Source organism: Enhydra lutris, unplaced genomic scaffold (genome assembly GCF_002288905.1).
Source record: "Enhydra lutris kenyoni isolate GAN:26980312 unplaced genomic scaffold, ASM228890v2 scaffoldscaffold58, whole genome shotgun sequence".
Classification (NCBI taxonomy): domain Eukaryota; kingdom Metazoa; phylum Chordata; class Mammalia; order Carnivora; family Mustelidae; genus Enhydra; species Enhydra lutris.
The window spans coordinates 6,375,964-6,402,180 of NW_019154142.1; the positions used below are offsets into that span (position 1 = coordinate 6,375,964).

The 26,217-nt window shown below is 38.1% G+C and overlaps 1 protein-coding gene across 1 annotated transcript; it reads right to left on the reverse strand.

Moving 5' to 3' along the window:
- LOC111158240 (putative uncharacterized protein C6orf183) lies at nt 1-25,393 on the reverse strand. Its single transcript, XM_022520159.1, has 10 exons — nt 25,263-25,393; nt 22,992-23,064; nt 22,526-22,636; nt 19,993-20,106; nt 18,433-18,627; nt 16,725-16,878; nt 15,543-15,700; nt 11,911-12,063; nt 10,037-10,138; nt 1-33 (listed from the first exon to the last, which is right to left on the reverse strand). The coding sequence occupies exons 1-10, from the start codon at nt 25,391-25,393 to the stop codon at nt 1-3; spliced, it is 1,224 nt and encodes a 407-aa protein (XP_022375867.1).
- Between the last annotated feature and the right edge of the window lie 824 nt (nt 25,394-26,217).

Here is a 26,217-nt window from a genome sequence, read left to right on the forward strand (position 1 = left end):
TCACCGATCAATAACAACTGCGGAACTCCAGTGCTAGGGAAATACAGCACACAGAATTCATGGCTTTTTTCCTGGTTCTTTAGTCTTCAGAGTTGAACTTTTTAAAATTTTCGTTATTTTTTTTCTTTTCTATTTTTCTTTTTTTAAAAAATTTTCCTCTTTCCTATTTTAACCTATTTTAACTATTTTATCTCATCAATACCTTTTTAAAAATCTTTTTAAATTTTCATTTTTATAGTCATATTCTATCCCTTCACTGTATTTAAACTTATTTTTTGTATGCATATAAGTTTTTCTTTAAAATTTTGGGATACATTTTCTTCTAACAGACCAAAATATACCCTAAATCTAGCAAACGGCTTTTTCTTGTCTCCCACCTGATCACCTTCTCTCTTTTTTTTCCTTTTTTCAACCAACTTCTTATCAATTCCTTTTTTATTTTATTTTTTTAAGATTTTATTTTTATTTACTTATTTGACAGAGTGAGAGCAGGAACACAAGCAGGGGGAGCAGGAGAGGGAGAAGCAGGCTTCCCACTGAGCAGCAAGCCCAATGGAGGGCTTGATCCCAGGACCCCAGGATCATGACCCGGCCAAAGGCAGACATTCAATGACTGAGCCACCCAGGCGCCCCTCAATTCCTTTTTAAAAATCTTTTTAAATATTCCTCTCTACAGTCATATTACATCCTTTCATCATGTGTGTGTGTGTGTGTGTGTGTGTGTGTGTGTGTATTCTTCCTTTCTTTCTTTAAAAATTTGGGAGGCAGTTTCTTCTAACAGACGAAAATACACCCAAAATCAAAATCAAGTGTGCGGCTCTGTTCTATTCATCAGTCTAATCATATTTTTTAAAAGATTTTATTTACTTATTTGACAGAGAGAGAGATCACAAGCAGGCAGAGGCAAGCAGAGAGAGAGGGGGAAGCAGGCTCCCTGCTGAGCAGAGAGCCCAATGCAGGGCTCAATCCCAGGACCCTGAGATCATGACCTGAGCTGAAGGCAGAGGTCTTAACCCACTGAGCCACCCAGGCACCCCTCTAATCATATTTTTTATTGCTTTCTTTTCTCCTCAGTTTTAGGTCTCTTCTGATTTGGTTAGTGTATATTTTTCTGGGGTCATTGTTACCTTTCAGCATTTTGTTTTTTCATTCGTCTTTTCTTCTCTGAACAAAATGACAAGGCAGAAAAACTCATTCTCCAAAAAAGAACATGAGGCAGTAGCAATGGCTGTGGACCTAATCAATACAGACATCAGTAAGATATCAGAACTAGAGCTCAGAATTACAATTATAAAGATGTTAACTGGGCTTGAAAAAAGCATAGAAGATACTAGAGAATCCTTTTCTGGAGAAATAAAATCCCTTTCTGGAGAAATAAAAGGATTAAAATCTAACCAAGTTGGAATTTAAAAAGCTATTAACGAGGTGCAATAAAAAATGGAGGCTCTTACTGCTAGGATAAATGAGGCAGAAGAGAGAATTAGTGATATAGAAGGCCAAATGATGGAGAATAAAGAAGCTGAGGAAAAGAAAGATAAATAACTACTGGATCACCAGGGGAGAATTTGAGAGATAAGTGATACCATAAGATGAAACAATATTAGAATAATTGGGATCCTAGAAGAAGAAGAAGGGGGGTGCAGAAGGTATATTGGAGCAAATTATAGCAGAGAACTTCCCTCGTTTGGGGAAGGAAACAAGTATCGAAATCCAGAAGGCAGAGAGAGCGCCCCTCAAAAATCAATAAAAATAGGTCCACACCCTGCCATCTAATAGTAAAACTTACAAGTCTCAGGGACAAAGAGAAAATCCTGAAAGCAGCTCAGGACAAGAGATCTGTAACCTATAATGGTAGAAATATTAGAATGGCAGCAGACCTAGTCACAGAGACCTGGCAGGCCAGAAAGGACTGGCATGATATATTCAGAGCACTAAACAAACAAACAAAAAAAAATATGCTGCCAAGAATACTATATCTAGCTAGGCTGTCACTGAAAATAGAAGGAGAGATAAAAAGCTTCCAGGACAAACAAAAACTGAAAGAATTTGCAAACACCAAACCAGTCCTACAGGAAATATTAAAGGGGTCCTCTAAGCAAAGAGAGAGCCTAAAAGTAACAGAGCAGAGGGGCACCTTAGTGGCTCAGTGGGTTAAAGCCTCTGCCTTCAGCTTGGGTCATGATCTCAGGGTCCTGGGATCGAGCCCCATATCAGGCTCTCTGCTCAGCAGGAAGCCTGCTTCCCTTCCTCTCTCTCTGCCTGCCTCTCTGCCTAGTTGTGATCTCTCTCTCTGTCAAATAAATAAATGAAAAGAAAATTAAAAAAATAATAATAAAAGTAACAGACCAGAAAGAAACAGAGACAATATACAGTAACAGTTAGAGGCAATACAATGGCCCTAAATTCATATTTTTTAATGGTTACCCTGAATGTAAATGGGCTAAATGACCCACTCAAAAGACGCAGGGTATCAAAATGGGTGAAAAAACAAGACCCATAGATATGCTATCTGCAGGAAACTCATTTTAGACGCAAAGACATCTCCAGATTTAAATTGAGGGGGTGGAAAACAATTTACTGTGCTAATGGACATCAAAAGAAAGCTGGGGTGGCAATCCTTATATCAGATAAATTAGATTTTAAGCCAAAGACTATATAGTAAGATATGAGGAAGGACATTATACCATCCTTAAAGTGTCTGTCCAACAAGAAGATCTAATAATTTTAAATATCTATGCTCCTAACACAGGAGCTATATAAACCAATTAATAACAAAAATCAAAGAAACACATTGACAATAATACAATACTAGTAAGGGACTTTTACACCCCCCCTCACTGAAATGGACAGATCATCCAAGCAAAAGATCAACAAGGAAATAAAGGCCTTGAATGACACACTGGACCAGATGGACATCACAGATATATTCAGAACATTCCATCCCAAAGCAACAGAATACACATTCTTCTCTAGTGCACATGGAACATTCTCCAGAACAGATCACGTCCTGGGTCACAAATCATGTCTCAATAGGTACCAAAAGATGTATATGTAGGGATCATTCCCTACATATTTTCAGACCATGGTGCTTTGAAACTAGAACTCAACCACAACAGGAAAGTTGGAAAGAACTCAAATACATGGAGGCTAAAGACCATCTTACTAAAGAATGAATGGTCCACCAGGAAATTAAAGAAGAATTTTTAAAAATTCATAGAAACAAATGAAAATGAAAACACAACATCCCAAAATCTTTGGGATGCAGCAAAGGCGGTCCTGAGAGGAAAGTATATAACAATACAAGTCTTTATCAAGAAACAAGAAAGGTCTCAAATACACAACCTAACCCTACACCTAAAGGAGCTGAAGAAAGAACAGTAAAGAAGCCCTAAACTCAGCAGGAGAAGAGAAATAATAAAGATCAGAGCAGAAATCAATGAAATAGAAACTAAAAGAACAGTAGAACAGATCAACAAAACTAGGAGCTGGATCTTTGATAAATCAATCAATCTTTGATTGATAAATTAATAAGATTGATAAATCCTTTATCAAAAAGAAAAGAGAAAGGACCCAAATTAATAAAATCAACAATGAAAAAGGAGAGATCACAACCAACACCAAAGATACACAAACAATTATAAGAACATATTATGAGCAACTATACACCAGCAAATTTGACAATCTGGAAGAAATGGATGTGCTCCTAGAGATGTATAAACTACCAAAACTGAACCAGCAAGAAATAGAAAATCTGAACAGATTCATAACCAATAAGGAGATTGAAGCAGTCATCAAAAATCTCCCAAGAATCAAGAGCCCAGGGCCAGATGTCTTCCCAGGGGAATTCTACCAAACACTTAAAGAAGAATTAGTATGTATTCTCCTGAAACTGTTCCAAAAAATAGAAATGGAAGGAAAACTTCCAAACTCATTTTTATGAGGCAAGCATTACTTTGATCCCCAAAGCAAAGACCCCATCAAAAAGGAAAATTATAGACCAATATCCTTGATGAACATGGATGCAAAAATTCTCACCAAAATGCTAGCCAATAAGGTCCAACATTAAAAAGGATTATTCACCACAACCAAGTGGGATTTATTCCTGGGCTACAAGGTTGGTTCAACACCCACAAATCAATCAATGTGATACAATATATTAATAAAAGAAAGAACAAGAACCATATGATACTCTCAATAGAGGCTGAAAAAGCATTTGACAAAGTACAGCATCCTTTCCTGATCAAAACTCTTCACAGTGTAGGGATAGAGGGTACATACCTTAATATTATCAAAGCCATCTATGAAAACCCACAGCAAATATCATCCTCAATGGGGAAAAACTGAGAGCTTTTCCTGTAAGGTCAAGAACATGGCAGGGGTGTCTACCATAACCACTGCTATTCAACATAGTACTAGAGGTCCTAGCCTCAGCAATCAGACAACAAAAAGAAATAAAAGACATCCTAATCAGCAAAGAAGAAGTCAAACTCTCACTCTTTGCAGATGATATGATACTTTATGTGGAAAACCAAAAAGACTCCACTCCAAAACTGCTAGGACTCATACAGGAATTCAGTAAAGTGTCAGAATAAAAAATCAATGCTCAGCAATGTCCACAATATGGAAAGAACCTAGATGTCCATCAACAGATGAATGGATAAAGAGGATGTGGTGTATATATATACATTGGAATACTATACAGTCATCAAAAGAAATGCAATCTTGCCATTTGCAATGATGTGGATGGAACTAGAGGGTATTGTGCTGAGTGAAATAAGTCAATCAGAGAAAGACAATTAACAATGATCTCCCTGATATGAGGAATTTGAGAGGCAGGGTGGGGGATATGGGGGGGTAGGGAAGGAAAAAATGAAATACGACAGGATCGGGAGGGAGACAAACCATTAGACACTCTTAATCTCACAAAACAAACTGAGGGTTGCTGCGGGGAGGGGGTATGGAGAGGGTGGTTGGCTTATGGACATTGGGGAGGGTATGTGATATGGTGAATGCTGTGAAATGCATAAGCCTGATGATTCACAGACCTGTACCCCTGAGGCAAAAAATATATGTTAATAAAAATAATTAATTTTAAAAAATAAATAAAATGAAATCAATGCTCAGAAATCAGTTGCATTTCTATACACCAACAGCAAGACAGAAGAAAGAGAAATTAAGGAGTTGATCCCATTTACAATTGCACCCAAAACCATAAGATACCTAGGAATAAATCTAACCAAAGAGGCAAAGAATCTATACTCAGAAAACTATAGAACACTCATGAAAGAAATTGAGGAAGACACAAAGAAATGGAAAACATTCTGTGCTCATGGATTGGAAGAACAAATATTGTGAAAATGTCTATGCCACCTAGAGCAATCTACACATTTAATGCAATCCCTATCAAAATATCATCAACTTTGTGGAGCATAACAAATAGCATGGAGGACAAGGGGAGATGGAGAGGAGAAGGGAGTTGAGGGAAATTGGAAGGGGAGGTGAACCATGAGAGACTATGGACTCTGAAAAACAATCTGAGGGTTTTGAAGGGGCGGGGGGTGGGAGGTTGGGGGATCCAGTTGGTGGGTATTGTAGAGGGCACAGATTGCATGGAGCACTGGGTGTGGTGCAAAAATAATGAATACTGTTACGCTGAAAAAATAAAAAATTAAAAAAAAATCATCAACTTTTTTCAAAGAAATGGAACAAATAATCCTAAAATTTATATGGGACCAGAAAAGACCCTGAATACCCAGGAATGTTGAAAAAGAAAACCAAAGTTGGTGGCATCAGAATTCCAGACTTCAAGCTCTATTACAAAGCTGTAATCATCAAAACAGTATGGTAATGGCACAAAAACAGACACAGAGATCAATGGAACAGAATAGAGAGCCCAGAAATGGACCCTCAACAAAGGGAGGACCTGCTTCGACAAAGCAGGAAAGAATGTCCAATGGAGAAAGACCATCTTTTCAACAAATGATGTTGGGAAAATGGGACAGCCACATGCAAAATGAAACTAGACCATTTCCTTAAGCCACACACAAAAAGTGACTCAAAATGGATGAAAGACCTCAATGTGAGAGAGGAATCCACCAAAATCCGTGAGGAGAACACAGGCAGCAACTTCCTCGACCTCAGCCGCAGCAACTTCTTCCTAGAAACATCGCCAAAGGTAAGGGAAGCAAGGGCAAAAATGAACTATTGGGACTTCATCAAGATAAAAATCTTTTGTAAAGCAAAGGAAATAGTCAACAAAACCAAAAGACAACCAAGGGAATGGGAGAAGATATTTGCAAATGGCATATCAGATAAAGGGCTTGTATCCAAAATCTATAAAGAACTTATCAAACTCAACACCCAAAGAACAAACAATCCAATCAAAAAATAGGCTTAAGACATGAACAGACATTTCTGCAAAAAATACATTCAAATGGCCAACAGACACATGAAAAAGTTCTCAACATCACTCAGCATCAGGGAAATACAAATTAAAACCACAGTGAGATACCACCTCACACCAGTCAGAATGGCTAAAATTAACCAGTCAGGCAATGATAGGTATTGATGAGGATGTGGAGAAAGGGGAACCCTCTTACACTGTTGGTGGGAATGCAAGCTGGTGCGGCCACTCTGGAAGACAGTAAGCAGGTTCCTCAAAAAGTTGAAGATAGAGCTGCCCTACGATCCAGCAATTGCACTATTGGGTATTTACCCTAAATATACAAATGTAGTGATCCTAAGGGGCATCTGCACCCCAATGTTTATAGCAGTAGTGTCCACAATAGCCAAACTGTGGAAAGAGTCTAGATCTCCATCAACAGATGAATGGATAAGGAAGATATTTTATATATATGTACACACATATATGTGTGTGTGTATATATATATATACACACACACATATATAATGGAATACTACACAGCCATCAAAAAACCAAAAATCTTGCCTTTTACAACAATGTGGATGAACTAGAGAGTATTATCCTTAGTGAAATATGTCAATCAGAGAAAGACAATTATCATATGATCTCACTGATATGAGGAATTTGAGAAACAAGACAGAGGATCATAGGGGAAGGGAGGCAAAAATGAAACAAGATGAAACCAGAGAGGGAGACAAACCATAAGAGACTCTTAATCTCAGGAAACAAACTAGGTTGCTGGAAGGGAGGGAGGTGGGAGGGATGGGGTGGCTGGATGATGGACATTGGGGAGGGTATGTGCTATGGTGAATGCTGTGAACTGTGTAAGACTGACAGTTCACAGACCTGTACCCCTGAAACAAATAATACATTATATGTTAATTTAAAAAAAGAAAATAAAAGAAAAAAATTGACTCACAATCAATTAAGGATGTTAACATAAGACCTAAAACTATAAAACTCTTAGACATAAACAAGGGAAAATCTTCATAACATTAAATTTGGTAATGATTTCTTGGATATGACACCAAAACACAGGCAAAAAAAAAAAAAGAGGCAAAAGTAGATAAATGTGACTACCTAAAACTTTAAAACTTCTGTGCATCAAAGGACGCAATTAACAAAGTGAAAATCAGCCCACGGAAAGAGAGAATATATTTGTAAATCATACATCTGATAAGGGGTTAATATCCAGAATATATAAAGAACTCCTACAGCACAACAACAATTAAAATCAAATAACTCAATTAAAAAATGGGCAAAGGACTTCTACAGACATTTTTCTAAATATGATATACAAATGACTGATAAACATATCAAGACTCTCAAAATCACTAATCATCAGAGAAATGCAAAGCAAAACCAAAATGAGATTATCGCCTCATCCATTAGGATGGCTAGTAACAAGAAGAAGGAGGAGGAGGTGAAGGAAGAGAAGGAAGAAAGGTAGGGAAGAAGAGGGAGAGAGAGAGAGTGGGAGAGAGGGAAGAAGGAAGGAAGGAAGGAAGGAAAGAAAGGAAGGGAGGAAAGAAGGAAGGAAGAAAATAACAAGGGCTGTTGAGAATTCAGAGAAATTGAAACCCTAGCAGACAAAGCTTGTAGTATTGTCAAATGCTGCACCTGCTGTGGAAAATAGTACGGAGGTTCCTCAAAAAAATTAAAACAGAATTACCTTATGATCCAGCAATTCTGTTCCTGGGTTTATACCCAAAAGAACTGAAAGCAGGATTTCAAAAAAGTATTTATATATCCATGTCCATAGCAGCATTATTCACAGTAGTCATGAGGTGGAAGCAACCCAAACATCCATCAACAGACAGATTTTCAAAAAACATGATGGATATACGTAAGGGAATATTATTCAGCCTTAAAAAGGAAGGAAATTCTGATATATCCTACAAGATGGGTGAACCTGGGTGAGTAAAAGAAGTCAGTCATACAAATACAAATACTGTCTGATTTCACTAATAGGTGGTACCTAGAGCAGTCAAACTCATAGAGACAGAAATTAGACTGGTAGTCATCAGGGACTAGAGGGAGGGAAGAATGAGGAGTTATTGTTTAATGGGTAAACAGTTTCGGTCTGCTGGATGTAGAGTTCTGGTGATGGATGGTGGTGATGATTACCCAACAATATGGATATACTAAACGGCACTGAACTGTACTCTTTAAAAATAGTTAAAATATGGGGCGCCTGGGTGGCTCAGTGGGTTAAAGCCTCTGCCTTTGGCTCAGGTCATGATCCCAGGGTCCTGGGATTGAGCCCCGCATTGGGCTCTCTGCTCAGCAGGGAGCCTGCTTCCCCCTCTCTCTCTGCCTGCCTCTCTGCCTACTTGTGATCTCTCTCTGTCAAATAAATAAATAAAATCTTTAAAAAAAAATAAAAATAGTTAAAATAGTAAAATTCATGGTATATGTATTTTACCACCATTTAAGAAAAGAGGCAGAAAATAATATAAAGAGGTCCCATGTACTCTTCACTCCATTTCCCCCAATGTTAACATCTTGCAAAACCATAGCACAGTATCACAACTTGGATATTGAGTTTGATATAGTCAACTCATAGAAGAGATCCATCACCACAAGGATCCCTTGTGTTGCTCTTTTAGAGCCATTCTCCTTTCCCTTCCTCACCAGTCTCCCCTACAATCTACGCATCTGTCTTCATTTCTCTTAGTCATTTCAAGAGCATTGTATAAATGAACTCATACAGTCTTTATGGGACTGACTTTTTTTTCACTCCTATAGTTCTCTGGAGATGCATCCGAGTTCTGGGGTATATCACTAGTTTGTTGTGGGTTTTTTTGTTTTTTTTTTGTTTGTTTGTTTTTTGTTTTTTTACAGCTGACTGGTATTCCATGGTATGGGATATACCACGATTAATTTATTTACCCATTGAAAGACATCTGTGGTGTTTCCAGTTTGGGGCTATTGAGAATAAGCTGGTAAAATGTTTTTGAAAAAAAAAAGGGAGAGGAAATCTGGTCACATGCAACCACATGGATGGATCTTGAGGACATTGTCCTAAGTGAAATAAGCCAGTCACTAAAAGACTAATACTGTATGAGTCCACTTATATGAGGTGTGTAAAGGTGATAAAATTCAGAAACAGAAAGTAGAATGGTGGTTTCTAGGGACTATGGGGAGGAGGAAGTTGGGAACTGTTGTTTTATAGGTACAGAATTTCAGTTTGGCAAGATGAAAAAATTCCAGTACATCTGTTTCATGACAGTGTGAAAATACTAAACGCCACTGAATTGTGCACTTAAAATGATTAAGATGAGAAAATTTTATCCCATGTGCTTTTTGCCACAATTAAATAAGATAATTTCATCCAGTATTTTTGTTTCACAGATGAGGAAACAAACTCATGGAGGTTGTGGGGCTAGACTGATACCACATAGAGACTTAGTGCCAAAGCTGGAACAATTGTTACTTTCTACTGAAAATTAACAGTATTATAAAATTTGGGCAATTAGATTAGCAAGTTCCAAATAAAGCCTTTACAGAGACTCAATGGCTAATATTTCTTAAACAGGAAGGAAAATTCAATTTTCTGAGAATAATTTCAGCAAGAATTTTATCTACAAGGGAACATAGCTATTTTCTTACCTTCAAAAACTTTGCTTGGAGTTGCATTAATACATCTATTCTTCTCCTTTCTTTTAGTCTAGTCAAAATCTTCTTTTGCCAAGGATCACATTTTGGCTTAATCTAGTGGACAAACATGTTCACACAAAGTTACAACATAACAGAATGGTTCTCAATAAAAGTTGCAAGCAAAGAGATTCAAGGACCTTCTAAAATGGGATCTAGCCTCTGCTAGAAAGTTTGTTAGAGCATGTGAAGACTTGGAAGAGGTCTGCATGGGTTTATGATCCATGGAGGGAGAAGGCAGCAGCAGTTCCTGTTGGTGCCTGGCTTATGAGATCATCTGAGATCACACAGCACATTCCATGTGCAGGAGGAACCCTAAATCCATCAGTGTTGGATACCACACTTGACCTATAGGGCAAGAGAAGTTCTCCCACAAAGATTCCACATGTAAAATTTTACCTTACCCCTTCACAGGGAATATTTCAAAAATTAGTTCTGTGATACTATATTTATATTTATAGCTATACTGTAATACTATATTTATATTTATAGCTATACATTAGCTATAAATACATCAATGTACTTGTAACTTTCAAATTTATATCTAGCTCTAAGCTCCAATATGTGATATCCAACCACCTCCTTGATATCTATAGTTGGAAGGCAAATGTAACAACTTAGAACAGAAAGTCTGGCTTTCCCTATACCAATCACCTATTTGCTTAAGCCCCATTCCTTAGGAGTAATCTTTGATTTCTCTCCTTTCCATCCATTCATCTTTACCACGTAAGACTTCTTTCCTACACAATATAGCTGATCCTCATTATTCACGGATTTTGTATTTGCAAATTTTTCTCACTAAAATTTATTCGTAACCCCAAAATCAATTTTGGCAGATCTATCCTGGTTATTCATGGACATGCAAAGAATGGTGAAAATTTTGAATCACCCAACTCCACATTCCCAGCTGAGGTCATACACGGCAACATTCAGACTTCTTGTTCCAGCTCTCATTCTGTAAACAAGTGTCCTTTTTGTGGTCTAGTTAGTGACACATTTCTATATTTTTGTGGTTTTTTTGTTGATGATTTCAATGTTTAAAGTGGCCCCTAAGTATAGTGCCGAGGGGTTGCCTAGTGTTCCTAAGTACAGGAAGGCTGTGACATGTCTTATGGAAGAAATATTTATGTTTGATAAGCTTTGAGCATGAGTTATATTGCTATTGGCCATAAGATCAATGTTAATGAATCAAAAACATATATTAAAGTATCTTTAAACAGAAATACACATAAAGCAAGGTTGTGTATCTATCAGTTGATGAACCTAACCTTGTATTTCCCCTATGAGCAATGGTTCAGTTTTTGTTAATTCAGGCTTTGTGGCAACTTCACAGAACATAGCTACCCCAAACAATGAGGATCAACTGTGCTTACCATTACCCCAAATCACCTTGTTTAATCTGCTTACTTGTGTATTGTTTGTGTATCTCCGGAACCAAGGGTCATTCCTGACACATAGTATATACTCAGTGAATAGTTTTTGGTTCAAAAGCTGGATTTATACAACTCCATTATACCTTTGAGTGTTATTCTTGGTTCTAGCCAAGCAGCCAAGTTCACTAACAAGAAGAATGGACCCAATAGACAGTATGGGGGCTTTCCAGAGAAGGCAGGTCAACACAGCTAACTTCAACATAGACACACAGCAGGAAGAAGCTGGGGGAACCTGGTGTACAGGGCCAAGCACCTACCATTTGTCCCATGGGACAGTTTGCTTAGGGCATTGAGGAGAGGAGACAGTAGGAATGTGACAGACCTGGTGCTGCCAGGTTGCCTGGCCTGCTTGGAGGATACTTTCTGACAGGTGACTGTCACCACAAGTCTCCTTACCTTTATAAAGGAAGTCCAGTTAGCTCTCTTTTTCAAGGCCATACTAGGACCTGACAAACCCAAATTCTCCACTTTAGCTATCTCAGCATCATAATCTGGAAATGTTTGCATTCTCTGCTGCTCCATGAAGATGCTTCGGAATTTTTTTGAAACCTATATAGGATTAAGAAGAGAGAAGTGAAACCCAGAAAAAGTCTCAGATTGTAGGCAATTTCAAAACCAGCTCTTGAGGGGTGCCCGGGTGGCTCAGTTGTTAAGCATCTGCCTTCAGCTTGGGTCATGATCCCGGGGTTCTGGGATCAAGCCCCGCATCGGGTCCCTGCTCAGTGGGAAGCCTGCTTCTCCTTCTCCCACTCTCCCTGCTTGTGCTCCCTCTCTTGCTGTGTCTCTGTCAAATAAATAACTTAAATCTTAAAAAAAAAAAACCACACCAGCTATTGGTTGCCTTTGGGACAGTCTTGGGAGGTAAACTAATTCATAAACATGACTGTGGCAGTAACAGGTGCTGAATATCTGTATCCGTGAGGCACGCGTATTCAGTTAACTCATTACCATAATTATGTATATATGTGCTACGTGTTCTGAATATCTGCTCCAAAGAGAGTTGGGGGAAATCAGGGGGAGAGATGAACCATGAGAGGCTGTGGATGCTGAGAAACAAACCGAGAGTTCTGGAGCGGGGAGGTTGGGGGGTCGGATGAGCCTGGTGGTGGGTATTAAGGAGGGCACGTATTGCATGGAGCACTGGGTGTGGTGCATAAACAATGAATCTTGGAACATTGGAAAAAATAAAGTTACATTTTAAAAAAACAAAGATTGGAAATTATTTATTTATTTATATATATTTTGAGATGGACCCTAAATGGGAAGTAAATTTGTCCACCTTTAGAAATACATTCACTTTTTCTGGCCACCTGGTAAACTAGAAAATCTACAGGTTAGATAAATTCTCGTTCCAGAAACCTGATCAAGATGTTGCTAGAGAGAAGGTTCCAGATGCTGGGACCTATTAAAACACTTTACGGTATCTCGGTCAATTCCTTCACCTCTCATTTTCAGACTGAGGCTATTAGTGCTTTCTGTGACATAAATTCCTCCTGCCAAAATGTAGAACACTTCTTCCTCCCGTCTCCAGAGGGAGCCCAGGCTTACTGAGCCTGTGGTAGTACCTTCCTCATTGCACTGGCCACACTACATCATGGTTTCAATACCTGGTGAACTTCCTGAGGGCACAGACTATGAATCTCAAGAACCAACCACATGGGGATGTTTGCATAACAATGTGTTTGTAATTAATGCCTCTAAACTGTGCACTTGTGAATGGTTAAAATGGTCAATCTTATGTGTATTTTATTACATGCACACACACATAGATCCTATCACAGTGCTGGCACATACTGGGGCCTTAACAAAGGTTTCTGGAATGAGAGAATTGAGTTTAATGAGTTACAGAGCTAAAGATTCTTCCACTTAATGCTGGTACCTTGTGGACTGTGCTATCCAATACTGTTGCCCCTAGCTACATGTGGCTGTTTAACATTTAAATGTGAATCATCAAAATTAAATAAAATGTAAAATTTAGTTCTTCAGTTACACTACCCACATTTTAAGTGCTCAGTAGCTGCACGGGTAACATATTGAACCATGCAAATTCAGATCCCGTCCATCAGCGCCGGAAGTTCAAGGAGACAGTACTTATCTAGGGCTAGGGTGGCAAAGTTCTTCTTAAAGGGCCAGATAGTAACTATTTTAGCCTTTGCAAACAGTACATAGGTCTCTGTTGAACTACTCAACTCTGCAGTTGTGGTGTGAAAGCAGTCAAATGTAATATGTAAATTAATGGCTATGGATGAATGCTGATAAAACTTTATTTAAAAATAAGAAGCAGAGAGTGAACTACAGGCTATACTTTGCTTATCCTGCTCTAAGGAATTAGAGAACCAGAATAAACAGTATTCAAATAGAAGAACTCTTCCTACACATGAAAAAAATGTTGTAGGGGCCCCTGGGTGGCTCAGTGGGTTAAAGCCTCTGCTTTCGGCTCAGGTCATGATCCCAGGGTCCTGGGATCGAGCCCCGCATCGGGCTCTCTGCTCAGCAGGGAGCCTGCTTCCTCCTCTCTCTCTGCCTGCCTCTCTGCCTACTTGTGACCTCTGTCTGTCAAATAAGTAAATAAAATCTTTTAAAAAATGTTGTAATGTGATCATTCTGTGAACACAGGCATTGCACATAATACTGTTATAAGAAAGTCAGAACTGGACACTATCACTGTATAATAATCTATTATTTGGAAATATAGGAAATAATCTATTCTTTGGGGACAGTGTGATCAACAGCCTCATGTTGTTTTGTTATCATTGATCAGAGTCTACTGTGTTATAATTTATTTGTATTTATTTTGACTCTTTTAAAACAGCACCTTATTGCAATTCCAGTTTTCATCTATCATAATACTTGCTAATACTGAGGGTAAGGATACTCCCATAGAAGCACCCTGCTCTAGAGATGCCTAGTGGCTAGTGCCTGGAGCATCTGACTTTTGGTTTCATGATCTCATGGTCGTGAGACAGAGCCCCTATTGGGCTCTGCACTCATCTCAGAGTCTGTTTCAGATTCTCTCTCCCTCTCCCTCCTGCTCACACATGCTTGCTCTCTTAAGTAAATAAATAAATAAAATCTTAAAAAAAAAAAAGAAGAAGTGCTCTTCTGTAGATAGTGTTGCTGGTGATAATGAAAAGAAAGGCAAGAGCTAAAACATCATCACCTTCAAAAAAACTGAAGAACATCTGATACCACCAGTTTCAGGAAGTGTAAAGAGACTGTGTTACATACAGAAATAATCCTAGTAAAATCATGCAGAGAAAGCACACATGGAAGTAAAACCTGAATATCAAGGCAAGTGGTGATAGAGAAGATAGTGGCTCCTTCTTATACAAAGGACATTCAAAAACATTCAGATTTGATTTTTGCCTGCTTGGATCAATTAGTTTACTACTTTTACCTAGCAAATATATATACTTGCAAATATTACACACCCAGAGCTAGATAAATATCTGTATTGTGGATGCTTCAGCTGAAAACTTTATATTATAAACTTGAAACTGTGTACACATAATCCTATTTTTCTCTTTGAAATAAGTTCTAACATGGCTTTCGTTAATATGAGGCTTTTTTAAAGGAAGTGCAACAGTGTTATAGCAGAGCAGACTGCACGATTTTAAAAATCACTATGCAATATAAACTCTATTGAATATATAAGGCATTTTGCCAAAGGAGAGCTATTACAACACATTGTGAGAATCAAAGGGCTGGAGACTTTAGATAACTCCATTACACAAATCTGCCAAACACTGGCTACATTTATATCATCCACTATGGACTCTAACCTACTTTTTTCTTTAAATTCTGCAGAAAAGTTGATCCTGCAATCCCTCTGGGTTGTACACTCAAGGGTCCCAGCACTCTTAACAGAGGAGAACTTCAAGTGCCAATCTAAATCTCACCCATTATTATTATTATATTTTCTCACTCTAGAAACAATTGTGGCAGGAGAGATATCCAACTTTGTGGCAAATAGTAGTGTTTTCTTTCATGAACACCTATCTTTTATTAAGAAAGAGTCCATCAAGTACCAAGTTAAAAAGCTCCATTTCCTGAGCAGCATCCCTCAGCTCCTCCACGTCATAGGAGATACTGAAATGGGAGAGCAGGAGCCCCAGCGGAGGTTTCAGTTCTTCTCTTTCAGTTGTGTGTTGGGGCAGGAAAAAAGCAGTTTCTGTTCTTGTTGGCCCTAAAAAAATCCAAAATCAAGAGCATGAAGAGCAATAAACACTAGCTGGGGAGAGAAAAATGGAGTGTCCTTTGAGATAAATGGAGGCAAGTTCTCCTCTGCTGACAGGAAGGGTCATTCTGCTTTGTCCAACCTTCTCTGCTATAATTTAGACACTGCACCACACTGGGCCACACCTATCTGACAAACTCTTGATACTGGCTTTCTGGGGGAGGGAGTGAAGACCACTCACCTTCACAGGGCCCATAGGAGAAACCCAACAGACCCTTTGGGGAATGACTTAGTGGGAGGAGAACTACCCATAGTCCTTTGTGGCAAACTAAGAGCATGATTTATAAATTAAACAACAAATTAGAAGAAGGTGAGAGCCTTTATTTATCTCCTTTTGCCTGGCTCACTTCTGTTCATTTCTAAGGACCCAGGTTGGACTCCCTTCCTTTGAGATGCCTTCTCTGACTCCCCACAATCAGGCTGGCTGTCTCTTCGGGTGCTCCTGTGTCACTGTACATATCCCAAGCAAATATGTCACTCAGAGTAGAAACCTAATTAGGTTTCTTAGTCATCTCTAACACAGGATAAGGACAGGAAGACCATTAAATTGATTCAGATAAGGAAATTACTTTAAAAATATATCATATTCAAACAGAAAGAGGTATTAGATATAATTTAATCTGAAATGTTTATTTTGGAGATGAATATATTGAAGTCCAATGAGATGAAACGATCTAAATATGCAGGCCCACAGTGAGGCCATGACAGAAACACATCTAGAATCCAGAACTCCAACTTTGATTTCATTGCTTCTTTTCTTCTCTCTTTATTTGCCAGTTATAAAGATAGAGATAATAATGGCTAAGAAAAGTACATATTTTTTCATCAGAAAATACTAAAAACTTGTTTATCAAGAAGATATAACTTCTTGTTATAGAAAAATTTCAAGCAAGATCATGTGACAAAATAACACATGTGCAAAGCGACAATCTTCCTTCTCATTACCCTAGGGGAAAGAAGACTAATTTCTTACCTGAAATGCTGGTATCCACAGGGCCTGGAGATACAGAACCCTGGTTGTTAGAGTTGATGTCATCGACACAGACCTTTTCATCCTCCTGACCAGCCTCTGGATCTTCATTAACAGCTACACTCAGCACTTTGGAGATGGGCAAATACTGGAGAGACTAGAGAAAAGCACCACCAAGAGGCCAAATGTCAACTCAACTCTCACAGAAGCTTCCAGACTCAGGTTCAGGAGCAGCCCTTTGATAGAGGAGACTTAGTAATCTGATAGTTGGGCCTTAGGAACCTGTTCAACCATGGGGTGCTAAATCTGGATCTGAGGGACTTGTTGCAGTCACCAGTGTTAAGCAACCTTAACCTCTAACTGGGTCTACATTATCAAGCATCCATAATGGACAAGACACTGTGTGAAGTGCTAGGGATACCAAGAAGAATTAAGCTGTGGACCAATCTCAGAGAGTTTATAGTTTAGTGGGGAATGGAGACTTATGAGGAGAGTGTTATTATATCACGTGACTGGGGAGAGAGAATTCAGAGGTAGACTCTGTAGTGACTGGCTGGGGAAGGGCTGAAACTAGGATGATGGCCAGGTTTCTGGTTTGGGTAACTTTGTGGATGGTGGTATCACTGAGATAAGCCGTAGAGAAGTAGGAAAAGATTTAGGTGGCAAAATAATAATAATAATCAGATTATTATTATTATAAAATATATATTTACATTATTTATATATTTATATATTATTTATATATTATATATCTCTATATTTATATTCATTTATATATTATATATTTATATTAATATATTAATATAGTTATATTATATATTATAAAATATATAAATATGTAAAATATATAATAATAATCAATAGTATCAATAATAAAATAATAATCTTTCTGAAATGAAAACAGGATCACATCACTCATTTCTGATGCCTCTGGCCTAGGTTAGGGCCTCTCCTCTGTGACTCTCTTTGCTCTGTGCTTATACGTATTGTACTCTTTCTTACCACATCATATTTCGGTTGACTATTTGGTTGCCCATTTTCCTACCAGCCCGGGACCCAGTTACTCTTCAGCAAAAGACCGTATTTTTGCTTTATGGCCCTGGACACATGCCTGGCATATGTCAGACCCTCATTAGATATTGCTGAATAAAAAAGTGGATCTAAATTGGACATCATAGGGGCACCTGGGTGGCTCAGTGGGTTAAAGCCTCTGCCTTCAGCTCGGGCCATGATCTCAGGGTCCTGGGATCGAGCCCCGCATCGGGCTCTCTGCTCAGTGGAGAGCCTGCTTCCTCCTCTCTCTCTCTCTCTCTCTCTCTCTCTGACTGCCTCTCTGCCTACATGTGATCTCTGTCTGTCAAATAAATAAATAAAATCTTTAAATAAATAAATAAATAAATAAATTGGACATCATAAATTCTGAACAAGATGATGAAAACAAGAACTTGCAGAGTGAATATGAAATAATACAACAGAGATATCTTTGAGAAAACTAAATTAATGAGGTGGTTTCATTAGAGCAAGTTTTCAAAAGAAAAAGTTTTTAAAGGTTTCAAAGAAAAAAACTAGTGGCTCATTATTTTCCTGTCATCTGTATGGTAAGTACAATACAGAAACAGTGACAATCCAAAAGTAGGTGACAGGTGTGAGAAAACAATACTGACCATCATTGGGAGGGCACCACAGCATCACATAGCTATGTTTCACACACCTGTAGGTAGTGGTGAATGGTTGTGAGTGATTGTAGGTGACACACAAACCACTTTGTGTAAATAGTCAGGTCTTCCTGTGTGACTAAGTTAGAAGGATTGCTTTTTCCCATAAGGAAGTTTTCCCGTGCAACAGACAATCTTTCAGCTCTCTGGACGGCATCATTGTACTCCTGCATAATGTAGGCAACTTGTTTCTGTATAAGAGTAAGGCAGAGACAGAACATGGTTATTTGCAAGCCTTATTCTCTTGTGTCATTTGCTTCCATTTGCTTCCAAGCATAGACTAATGCTGTTTGGGGGCCAAATAAGAGGCTCCTGGATTATGAAAGTTCTTTCACATTCTGAACTTGACTGACAATGGCAGCAGTCACATTCTTAGGAGAGAGAGACTTCAGCAAAGAGTCAGTGCATTCAGATGTTTGGTAACTGAAGGTGGCTTCTTCACTCTTTGGCTTTTTAGCAGAGGAAGCCAAATCCATGAAGAAAAATGCATTTTCTATCATACAAAGTTTCCATCAAATCTCATCCCTAAAAACAGGTGCCAAACGGGGCGCCTGGGTGGCTCAGTGGGTTAAGCCGCTGCCTGCGGCTCAGGTCATGATCTCAGGGTCCTGGGATTGAGTCCCGCATTGGGCTGTCTGCTCAGCAGGGGGCCTGCTTCCCTCTCTCTCTCTACCCGCCTCTCTGTCTACTTATGATCTCTCTCTGTCAAATAAATAAATAAAATCTTAAAAAAAAATAGGTGCCATTATATTCTGCCACAGGCAGAAGAGCAAATAGGTGCATCCATTAGTTCCTTTCCCATCTCTAGCCATGACTTTAATAAAAACAGACAAGATACATTGTTGTAATAATGTAAACTGGTACAGCCATTATAGAAACGGTATGGAGATTCCTCAAAAAATTAGAAATGGGAATACTATATAGTCTAGGAATCCCAGTTCTGGGTACATATCTGAAGAAAACAAAATCAGTATCTCAAAGAGATTATCTGTATTCCCATATCCACTGCAACATTATTCCCAATAGCCAAGCTATGAAAACAACCTAAGAGCCTGTTTATGGATGAATGGATTAAGAAGATGTGATATATATAACAGATCACATCTTCTTAATATATTTTATATATTTATTTATATTATTTATATTAATTTATATAATATTATATATATGTATATATATCTATATCTAAAATGGAATATTATTCAGTTACAAGAAAGAAGGAAATCCTAATACTTGTGACATTAAGAATGGACCTGGAGGACATTATGCTAGACAGAAACAAGCCAGACAGAGGAAGACAAATACTATATGATCATATGACAAATTAAAACAATGTTAAACTCACAGAAGCAGAAATTAAAACAGTGGTTACCAGGGGCTACCAGGGTGAGGAACTATTGGTCAAAAGGATACAAATTTGCAGTTATGAAGGATGAATAAGTCCAGAGATCTAATGTACAGGTATGATGACTATACTTAATAATATATATTGACAGGCTTGCTGACCATTTTGTTTCATTATAAAAGCCCAAAGGTTCTGTTCCCAGGCTTCCTACCTTGTAAAGGGGATAAAGTTGCTCCATAATCTTACTCTGCTGGCAAAACCTCTTCCATCTAAGCATGTGCAAATATTTACTCTGGGCCAACTGGATAATTCTCTCTGTATAATACTTTAACAGAAAAAAAAAACAATAAAAATTAACACTTAGAACACAAGTATAGTAGAAAGACTGAATTAAGACTTAAGAATACTAACAATAGGAAAATCAGTCTCTGGTTTTTTCAGAAAGATCGATTTCTCTACATGAAGATCATAAAATTAAGAAACCTGGCTCAAGATACCATTAAGTTTTAGGGTGCCTGGGTGGCTTAGTGGGTTAAAGCCTTTGCCTTCAGCTCAGGTCGTGATCCCAGGGTCCTGGGATTGAGCCCTGCATAGGGCTCTCTGCTTAAAAGGGAGCCTGCTTCCTCCTTTCTCTCTCTCTGCCTGCCTCCCTGCCTACTTATGATCTCTGTCTATCAAATAAATAAATAAAATCTTTTAAAAAAATATTTAAAAAAATAAAAAGATACCATTAAATTTTAAATAAAGCAAGTATGTGTTTCTAAACCTACATGATCTTTTGCCAATTTAACAGATTGTAGTTTCATTTATCAATTAGTGATCAATTAACAGTGATATAAAAGCCTATATAATTGTCTAAGGCTAAGCTCAAAATTTCTTCAAAACTGAAGTTATGAGTCTAAAAAATACAAAGCACATTATAGATAAGTTATAGGTTTTAATCTTAAGACCAGAAATTTTATTCAGATTTAAAAATAGTTAAATAAACCAACCATTTTAGATGTTTTCTTTCCAATAATAAACATATTAATGGCCATGATGGAATAAGTAGGACCAGACTCATCCTTCCGTCATAAACAACTAGAAAATAGGATAAAATAAACAAGACAACTATTTTCTGACCTAAGACAACAACACAGTGCAGGACTGTGGTCCTTCAGAGAAAGGAAAGAAATGAAAGAAGCCCTACAACCACCTTGGTTTTCTGCCTGGAGAAGGCAGTTTCTGAACCGGGAAGTAAGAAAGGGAATCCTGAGCAGAGCACGATGGTTTCTCTGAGTTAAGCATAAGAAAATAAAGCTTAGGAGGCTGAGACAGCTGGAGTTTGCAGGGCAGAGGACTGGAAAGGGGGATGGTAGGCCAAGAAAGGGCTCCAGAAATCTGCATAGAGATCTCAAACTCAGCACTATTGTTGGCATGTGGCACTGGACAATTCTCTGTGGTGGGGACTGTCCTGTGCAGAGCTGGATGTTGGCAGCCCTGGCCTCTTCCCACTCTATGCCAGCAACAATCCACTCTCAAACCGTGACAAACTAAAATGTCTCCAGACTTCGCCAAATGTCCACCATCTCCACCCTCCCCTTCTCTCCCCTGAGAATCACAGATAAACACAAAAGAACGAAGAGTGCCAGAATGATAGGGAAAGTGAATCTTGGATGAAGATAAAGACAAAAGTTGAACTTGCAAATAGAATCTCAACATCTTTTATTTCTTTGTGATTCATTTATTTCTTCATTCATTGCTAACTAGTTGCTAATGAACTAATTTGTATGCATAATGAGGGTATAACTCATAACACAAAAGAGCAAAGAATTTAAAAAATCACAATACATGCCTATTATAAGAAATTTAGAAAATATATCAGAGTAAAAAGAGGAAGTCATTGTTCTGCTATCCAAAGAGAGTGATTGCTGACATTTTGATCCATGTCAAAATACATGTACTCATCATGTGAGTTTTCTACATATTATGTGACCATTATTATGGCACACACAGACATGCCAGCTTTTGTTCACTAATGTTACATAAAAACAATAATTTCTTATGCTCGAAAATGTTTAACGGTAGAACAATATTCTATCAAGTATCATACTGTTTTTCTTAACTCTTTCTCCTAGTGTTAGATATGTAGGCATTTCTGATTTTTTCACTTTTATTATAACGCTGCAATAATAATCCTTACAGAAAACATTTTCTGGGGCCCCTGGGTGGCTCAGTCGGGTAAGCATCTGCCTTCAGCTTGGGCCATGATCCTGGGGTCCTGAGATCAAGCCCCATGTTTAATGAACTCTCTGTTCAATGAGGAGTCTGCTTCTCCTTCCCTCCATTCTCCTTCTTGTTCTGTCTCTTTCTCTCTCAAATAAATAAATAAATAAATACAATCTTTCCAAAAAAGGAAAAACTTTTCTCCCACATTTTGAGTTATTTTCTAAAAGATATTTCCATAAATATCTTCCTTAGCTAAGCCAAGAGCTCTTTAGGACTGAGACTTTCTTAGTATTGTATTGCCTCATAATACCAGCATAGAGAGTAACTGATAGTCAATTGTAGAGTGACTATAACTAAACGGAACTGAACTATGATTTGGGTCTCTAAGAAAGAACAGAATTTATACTAATTAAGTTCTGCAAACTACACAGGTAGAGAAAAGCGTACCCTGGCCAGAGGATATACCAGAAAGCCAACTTTCCTCATACATTTCTATTAATTTCCAGATTTCTTTTTCAGATTGCTACAGGACTTACCTGCAACAGAAGCAAAGGTAAATTTTCCGGAGTGTACTCTCTTCTTAGGCAGCTCTCTAGCTCCCTCTGCATGACATCTGCTTGAACAACAAGGGGCTTTGACTCAGCCACCTGAACCCGGGCAACAGAGCAGGCCCACAAAAAGAAATAAGGAAGTAAGATTATCATTGTTTATGAAAGCAAATGACATACAATTTCTGATAGTTTTTACACAACACATCACACTGTTATACCTCAACTTCCGTATAACAAATCTTAATATCACAAATCAAGAACAGTAAAATTTTGAAACATCACAAAAAGTAGGTATCTCCAAAGAAGTAGTGGCCTGCTCTGATCTAGTAGCATTTCGTTTTCATAACACTGTCAATAACATCAGCTGATTATTTGCAAAACGTTCGCAAAATCCAACATCTTGCTGTATTAACAATGCAGTTGTGTATTACAATCATGCTCTCCTACTAACCTGTAAAGTTTTCTTTAGAGCCAGTTCCCTTTCTCTTCTGAAGTAAGAAATGTCCTTTGGTATTCGAACAGAGCTGTAGAAAGATTTATGCAATAGACGCTGTAGTTATAGAAACCATCATAAATGAAGTTACAGACAGGCCCTGATTAATCTGTAATTCTTCACAACTGCTCATTGCTACATAACTATGTCATATTATACTGGATTATTGAGAGCACGTAAAAACCACATGCTTCTGTCTCAGTCTGAATCTATCTTGTGTATACCTCATGTTTGCTAACCTTTTCCCTGGGCCAATTTTCCTCTCCTTTACCCCAAACATGGTCTTTCATACAACCCTTGGTTTACCTGTCTGGTTTCAATTCCAGAATAAAGGAAGAGGCACAATGCTGATTCTTCTTTCCCTTACCTATACTTCCCCCAGTAACCTCAGCTCTACCAAGTGCTTATCAGACATCTATCTTGAACCCTACATGAAACTACTATGAAACAGAATGTTTTTATTTTTGTGTTCTTGCTAATTTATCAAGCATGAAATACCTTGGAAATTATTTTAACCAAATTCTACTACCTGAGCCTAGTCACAAAGGGGTTGTTGGCAGAATGGGCTCTGACATGAGAAGGCACAAGCAGTACTGCCGTGGGACCCAGGAATGGCATAGAATCCTGTAGCAGGAAGAAGGGAGCTCTCCCCATTTGGGGTAAGACCCACCCCAAGGCTTGGCAGCTTTGGAAACACCATGGGATAACACCTCTGGTGTAGACATCACTGTCTTAAGATGAAACTTTGCAAACAGTAACAAGGAAGCCACAGCAAGTAGCTGTGAAACACATGTAAGAAGCCACCTAGAGATTTGAAAGGGTTTATAGGCAGCAGAGTTTAGGTTAATCATGTTTGTATGACCTTATTAGTCCCCATGGGTAAGTTTTAAGGAAAAATGAAAATAGACTATTAGTTTGTACACTTGTCAGCCATTCCCTCACTGGGCGCAGTGGTCTTGTGAAAAGAGCAGTCAGGAGGTCCCTCAGCCACATGAGTCAAAGCAACTCATTGAACCATTTGTGTTGAATTCCCAGCTGATGTTGGAGATAATGTCTCCCTTATCTCCTCACATCTTGGCTTTGATTAAAAAAAAAATGAGGCAAGCTCTGAAAGGGCCTTAAGAGTAAAAGCATTACTAAATCAAAGCTATAATTTCTGTGAGTACTGGGTACCTGAATCCTGGTGGCAGCCTCATGGAGGTCAAGAACCAGTAACCAACAAGAAAGGGAACAGGCAGTCAGGGAAACAGAGGAAGCCATCCCTTTCCTGCCCTCTTGTTTTCAAATTTCTTTGGCATGCTGGAAGATTGGGCAGTGTCCTCGGCTTAGCTGCCAAAACTTCTCTTACTCAAATCATGTTTTTCATTTCAGTTAATCTCGAAGTGTCCATGAATGAGATTGGTGGTGGGTACGTCAACCCACAAAAAAGAAATTCACTTATGTGTTCATCAAGTATTGTTTATGTAACATACATTCATTCATTTATTCATTCAGCAAGCATTTATGAGACACTTAACCACTACAAAGACTTGGGCTTATGAGAGCAAATTGATGAACAAATGCAAAAAAGAAAAAAAAAAGAAAAAGAAAAATGACCAAGGCACCATTATCCTACAGTTCTCAATAATTTTTTTCAATCTAGAGGGGCATGAGAATGCTAAAGTGATTATTAGAAGTGGACACTTTACATTTGCCTTGGACTCCAGAACCTAGCACAACACCTGGCATGCAGAAATTGCTCAGTATTTGTCAATGTAATAGGTAGATTCTTCTAGGTGTGGTGTTTAGTGGTGTTTAGTGGTTTGGGGGAGTAAAGAAATACAAGGATCCAGAGATTTCCCATCACTCTATTCTAAAAGATAAAAGAGACTTCAGGAAGCCTTTCTTAGGACAATATATAAAGAGGTCAAAAACAAGGTCAAATTCAATGAGAACATTTCTGGGTAAAATAAGATCTCTTTTCAATGAGTATGATTTCTATAATAGCTTCTGGAACTTTAAGACAATGGTATTTGTGAAATGTAAGAGCACTTTTCTATTTTCTTTGGTAAGACATTGCCTCTAAATGCCTTGGCAATTCTAGAATACAGGTAACACAGACAGCTATAAAGTCTAGCTTGAGATAATGCCAGTTGTCTGTATAAAAAGAAGAGGAAGCTGATGGAGATTATGGGGTGAAAGTAAGGGCAAAAGCCCTGAAGACCATGCCCTCTCACTACTACTATTTACCTGTAAGCTGGATGAGTCTCCTGTTCTTCTATCTCAGACTTTAGTTCAGTCAGTTGCATAGCCAGTTCTTTTTCTAACTGCTGGATCCTTTCTGTGGAAGCGATCTTATAAATTTCATCCATGATTGGCATTTACCACTTTACTATATCCCTGAAAAACAAGAGTGCAAAGCTTGTCTATCTTTCTTCAAAAAATCATGTCAACTTTGTGAAAATGTATGCTTTTGTAATTTGAGGAAACAGGCTGACTAGACTGTTGTCATTTATGATTTGATGACCATTTAGTGAACAGTAGTGAAAAAAGAAATTAGAACCTCCATTGACTATTCCTTTGTTCAGCCCAGTTCACCATCAGAAACATCTCCACTCCAGCTTTGATGATGGTGGTTTATTAAAATGAGAATGTATTCTCATTGTGGGAATTACACACTAAATGTTATTAATGTTGGTTAAGGCTTTCTTCTAGAATCACTTCAAGTGAAACAAACAGTTGGTGTGTACAGGTATGGAAATCAACCTAACATGATCATGATCCATGCACTTTGGAGTTTGGAAGAAAATCATACTTAAGGATTTAACTGTTTGTTATTTATTTTGAATGTTTGTATTTGGCTTATTACTTTTACCATTAAATAAAATAGTTCATAACCCCCCAGCCCTACTCCACCCAGTTCATAGCCTGTCAAATGCAATGCAGTTGTTTTCTAAGTACTTTGTGTCAATATTCTAATTAACAACATAGATTAACTGCATGACCCAGAATGGGACCTATGAATTGCAGGGGATACAGAAGATGATGTGTTTCCTGTGTTACTGCTGCCCTCATCTGTCCTGGACAGGTGGGGTAAAATAACTCTTGGTTATATTAGAGAGATTTAAAATATTTAACCTTTCCCTTTTTCCTTGGACATTTCTAGGTTTTCATTTTTCCTTTCAGAGCTATTTCATTTTCACAA

Excerpts from the sequence above, each read along its gene's own strand:
- LOC111158240 (XM_022520159.1), bottom strand. The coding sequence starts at position 25,393 with ATGCCAATCATGGATGAAATTTATAAGATCGCTTCCACAGAAAGGATC. Across the intron at positions 23,065-25,262 it reads GAGACTCATCCAGCTTACAG|CTCTGTTCGAATACCAAAGG; the intron begins GTAAATAGTAGT and ends ATCTTTCTACAG. Across the intron at positions 15,701-16,724 it reads TGTGGATACCAGCATTTCAG|GGCCAACAAGAACAGAAACT; the intron begins GTAAGAAATTAG and ends GGATTTTTTTAG.